At 46.6% G+C, this 5,419-nt stretch overlaps 1 protein-coding gene across 6 annotated transcripts in view; it reads right to left on the bottom strand.

Moving 5' to 3' along the window:
• ACACA (acetyl-CoA carboxylase alpha) overlaps positions 1-5,419 on the bottom strand; it is a 111,308-nt gene that overhangs the window by 12,203 nt on the left and 93,686 nt on the right. For 5 of the 6 annotated variants that reach the window (XM_018084801.3, XM_018084798.2, XM_018084797.2 and 2 more), the window contains 2 exons: positions 1,857-2,034; positions 1,417-1,529 (listed from right to left, as the gene is read on the bottom strand). In XM_018084801.3, the coding sequence (XP_017940290.2) occupies positions 1,417-1,529; positions 1,857-2,034 (291 nt within the window). Of the gene's footprint in view, positions 1-1,416; positions 1,609-1,856; positions 2,035-5,419 lie in introns of those variants that run through there. The other variant, XM_018084802.2, reaches the window with a different exon arrangement.

The raw sequence follows: 5,419 nt of genomic DNA, 5'->3' as shown, positions 1-5,419 counted from the left end.
GTCAAGTGAGGTTTTTGTGGAAAGAACCTCCTTGCTGCCACTGCAAACATTAAAACTGGGCTTGAAGTCACAGATTCATAGAATGGTCTGGGTTGGAAGGGAGCTTAAAGATCATCTTGTTCCACCTCCTGCCATGGGCAGGGACACCTTCCACTATTCCAGGTTGCTCCAAGCCCCATCCAACCTGGCCTTGGACACTTGCAGGGGTGGGGCAGCCACAGCTTCTCCGGGCAACCTGTGCCTCACCACTCTCACAGGGAGGAATTTCTTCCTAATATCTAATTTAAACCTACTCTGTCAGTCTGAAGCCATTCCCACTTGTCCTGTCACTCCAGGCCCCTGCAAATAGTCTCTCCCCATGTTTCTTGTAGGCTCCCTCAAAATACCATCATTAAAAAAGAGAGAAAATATCTTGGATGCAATCAAAGCCCTTGGTAAAACTGCTTTGCAGCCAGACCTCTGATCCCAGCACCCCCTCACCCTTCACCGCTATTATTCTCTTCCTGAAGTGCATCAGAAGGGTTGTTTTGTATACAAATTGTTGCCCTGCCATAAATTAAAAAAAAAGCCAAATAATAAAATGTAACTGCAGCAATAGCCAGGATTTATCAGTCATTTGCAGAACACTTTTCCTCCTGAAGGATCCCAAAAGGCTTTATAAATTCAAACCATACCCACGTCGCACGCTTCTCCCACCACTGAAATGTAGTCAATTTTGGAGGTAAAAGGAGGCTCTGTGAGATTATACTCTTACAGTAAGAGCTAGTAAAGAACTATTTAAAGAGCCTATTCCCCCAAGAGAGGACATATCTGATATTAAGTGCATTTTGCTGAACACTCTGTATTTTGGGCTGTTGAGTGCCGGGATCACTCGGAGCGGAAGGCATGGTAATAACCCGGCACACGCCGTGCTGGGCCAGCACCGAGCACTGCACAGCACCCCCTGTGCACAGAGAGGAGGAGAACAGCCCTGATTCCCCTGGAACTGAGGAGCACACAGATGTCATTACTGCAAACTGCCTCAGACACCCAGTGACAGACCAGCAGCACAAAATGCCTTTGACCAAATTCTTGGTTACGCAAAACGACACCAGCAGAAGGTTTGGCCTTTGAGGTTTTAGTGAGCTGAGCAACTGCTGGGAAGGAAACTGGACTCAAGCATCTGTAGTAAGGGTCTGTTGTGAGATCCAGTCAATAAAATATATAAATAAAATAAATAAATCAGTATAAAAAGACGCTATTTACCCATACCCCAGGTGTGCTAAACACAGGAATCTCCTCGCACGGACATACACGCTGTTGGTCTCATCTGGTTTCTTCCCAACTTAGATGCCAGTAAATAGTCAGGAATTTGATCCAATGCCTCAGTGCCTCTTTTTGGGGTCTCTCCCACCCCCCAGCCCCCCGCTGACGTACCGAGGCGCTCGGCCAGGCGGATGTACACGGGGTCCACTCGTCGCATCGTCTTCACCAGGTCCTTCCGCCGGAATCGGATCTCCACCGTCCCCTCCGGCTCCAGGATCCCCCCTCTGAGCAGGGATGGGAAGAGAGAAAAGAAAGGCACTTTCAGGTCATCCGACAAGGGGAAACACAGAATGGAATGATTCACTGTGTGGAAGGTAAGAGAATGGGGGAGGGAGACAAAACAGAGAGAGAACAAGACTCCTCTTAGCTGTGATTTATCCACACCAAAAACCACCCACGAGGCTCCTCGGGGGACATGCCTGGGGAGGTGCAGCCCCTCAGCAACAAAGTGCCCCACCAAGCTGGGAGGTTCTGAGGCAGTTCTGAGGCTGGGAGGTTCTGGGGTTGGGAGGTTCTGGGGCAGTCCTGCCTGCAGGGAGGAGGGGCCGTACCTGCTCTCGCGGTCCGCGTACATCTCCATGTGCCGCGGGTTGATGGTGGGGTCGATGACGACCCAGGAGCCGCCCCGGAGCTCCCCCTGCGGGGGGATGTAGATGAGCACGGGCTGCCGGTACTCCCGCAGGCCGTCCACGATGTAGGCACCGAACTTGAGCACCTGGTCGTACATGTCTGGGGAGAGAGGACACAGCTCCTGGAGTCACGGCACGCCGGTGCTCCGGCCCTGCCGCGCTCGGTCACGGCGGGGAAAAACACCACTGCTCAGCTCTTCCCACTCCTGCTACAATTCCAGCTGTTGTTCTCTGCAGCTGGGAGAGATGGGGCTGAGAAAGGAGGTGACAGAATCGTAGAATCATGGAATGGTTTAGACTGGAAGGGACCTCAGAGCCCAACTTGTTCCACCCTGGTGAAGGTCAACAAAACCAGTCTGGGGGGAGAACCAGGACCAGAGTAGGGATATTGTAAGACCATGGAATCACAGAATGGTTTGGATTGGAAGGGACCTAAAAGATCATCTCATCTTGTTCCATCCCCTGCCATGGGCAGGGACACCTCCCACTAGCCCAGGTTGCTCCAAGCCCCATCCAACCTGGCCTTGGACACTTCTAGGGACGGGTTCCTCTCTAGGCAACCTGTGCCAGGGCCTCATTACCCTTATATTAAAGAATTCCTTCCTAAAATCCAACCTGAATCTACCCTCCCTCAGCTTAAGGCCATTCCCCTTTGTCCTAACTCTGCAAGCCCTTGTGAAAAGTCCCTTTCCAGCCTGCAGGATGTTCCCACACCATTCCTGCTCCCAGACATGGCACCTCCACTCTGGAAATCCAGTTTGGTGACTTCCCATGAAACCACATCTATTCACAGGGCTGCAGGTCCTCAGCTCACACCAGCCCCTCTACAGCAGGTGCCCTGGAGATGACCCATCCCTGATTCCCAGCCAATCCAAGGAGAATTCCCACAGTTCAGGAAGTCAGGCTGGGTATTTCTGTACTCAACACGAGCACAAGCTGCCCAATTTCAGACTCACTGCCCTGCACCTCTCCCACAACTCATGTAACGCGCATAAAAACACACCTGACAGCAACAGAGCTTTTCCAGATCTCCATAAAAATGTGTGTGGGGAGGGATGGGAAGCAGCATTCCGCTCTCCTTCCATTAAAATTTGTTTAAGGCATTTTGCTCAAAATTAATAAGAACAACTCCACTGTGTAAAGACACTACATTGAAAATATCAGCCCCAAAGGTGATTTAAATAAAAGGAGAGAAAGGGAAGGCAAAAGAATTTCCATGAGATGATATAGTTTCTAATGGATGCAGTTTGTAATGGAAACAGGCACTCTTGAATATATATATTTTGTTACATATAATTATATATGGAAGTATTAAATCAAATACACAAGAAATGAAAAATAGTTATTAGGATCATCTAGTCCATCTCTTTGTTCACACAGGACTGTTCTTCCCCAGTGTTTCTGAAAGCTTCCATTTAGAAATCCCACACAATAAATCTACTGCTTCTTTAGGGGCATTTCCACAGCCAAACAGATGAGATTTTCCTCAGTGCTCAGCCAAACTTCCCCTCCTTCCCCATTAATTTCATGTTACTACCCCTTGTCCCACCCTACATAATCTCTCCACTCCTTCAGGCTCACTACAAATAGCAGGAGGCTTTTCAGTGGGTTTCTTTCCTTAGACACCACAGGAATTCATCCCTCATCTCTCCCAGGACACTATCCTGACCCCCTTCATCATTTTGCTCCCTTGCTTGGACCCTCCCAGTTTGCCTAATTTTTTAAAACACCAGTGCAGAGAGCAGGAAAAATAAGGAGCTCCATTTATATCTCTCACACACCTGCTGTAATAAACAGTCTGAAAAGACTGAGACTTTTATTTATCTAAAATTCTTCTATCATTTGAGAAAAACCACCATTTCTGGGGAGGAACAAGACTCCAGCCAAGGTCCACTTGTCATTTAACCCTCATTTCAATGTTAAGTATTAACATGAACATAATTAAGCTTTTGACTCTTTGGGAAACACACACACATACTTTTTTATATTATATAAATATATAAATATATATATACACACTAACATATATAGAGCAAGTGAGAGAGGTGTATAAAATATGTGTGGTATGTATACATATATATATATAATATCTATATATATTAGCACTGATGTGATCTCTCCACTTCATTTCCAAGGTCATTGTCCAAGTACTCAAGAAAAGGAATTTCATGTTATTTAAGAGATACCCAATTCTGACAAAGAGAAGAACAATCTATTCCCTCTAATTGGGAATAAATATAAATCCTGGCAGAGACAGTGGGGACTGAGAACCAAACAAAACTCCAACCTTTCCCTTTGTCCTGAGCAAAGAAAAAGACTCAAAAGGGGTGACAAATTTATTACTAATTATACAATTATTTTATTATGTAGTGCTAGTAATAAACCACTTGAAGTACTTTCAGCTAATTCCAGTGTTAAGAAAATAATTGCTTGATTCAAATTATTTTAACTGAATTAATCCTTTACTAGACATTTTTTACTAGTGCTACATAATAAAATAATTGTGTAATTAGCAATACATTTTTCACCCCTGCCACGGGTATATATTTTACTCAGGTGAAGTGCAGGAAAGAGCAGCACCACTTGTTTGAACAGGGCAGGGGGAGGAGGAGCACAGAAATTGGGGGAATTCGGTGCTTCCTCAGAGCTCCAAATCTCCTTTGGGTTTAGCAGGTGGTACTGGGGAAGTGTTTTATTTACCAGGTGCCATCAGGTGGTCAGGGAAGTATTTCTGTGCCTACAGATCTCTCAGGATCAGCCTTTCAGAGCCATGGAGGAGGAGGAACTTCAGGACCCTATGGTTCTGTACTCAGTTAAGTCTTAACTGTTCAATTTGCCTGCACTTTGAGTGGAAATTCAAAAAATGTCTATTTTTAAGAAATAAAAGTACAGTTGATAAAGATCACATAAATCCTGCAAAGACAGCCCAAGGCACGTGCCAGTGGTGCCCACATCTGACCTCCACAACACACGACCTCCCTGATTAACCTCAACATCGTATTTGAGTGTGAAACTATAAAATATTTGCCATACTGGGACAGCTGCCTCTTCTTGGCAGTTCTGCTGCCTTCTCCACTCCTACAAAGGAAAACAGAGCACCAGCTTTACCTGCTGCAGGTGGTAAGTGCCCCATGGTGCCCAGTGCTCTGTGCTCCAGTGCCTTGGCAGGGTGCAGACTCCATAAACTTAATACTGTGACTAACACACTTAACTGTGTTTAAAACTAACCCCAGACACTTCCATCACCATCGTGAGCCAAGAACACCACAAACATTTTAAGAACAGGCTGTTCTTAATAAGCCACTTGCAAGATGGAGATGCTGCAGAAGTGCCCCAGTGTTGGGTTTGCAGGAGGGCAGGGAGCGCTCACAGAGCTCTGTCCTGGTCTCTGCTGCTCTGAGCATCGGTGTCCACCCCACACAGACCCCAAGCCTGCTGGCAGCTCTTATCATCACACCATGTGTGTAAATATTGGCCCTCAGTGC

Source organism: Manacus vitellinus, unplaced genomic scaffold, assembly GCF_001715985.3.
Source record: "Manacus vitellinus isolate BGI_N305 unplaced genomic scaffold, ASM171598v3 scaffold_76_pilon, whole genome shotgun sequence".
NCBI lineage: Eukaryota > Metazoa > Chordata > Aves > Passeriformes > Pipridae > Manacus > Manacus vitellinus.
This window is presented reverse-complemented; position numbering and strand designations above follow the sequence as displayed.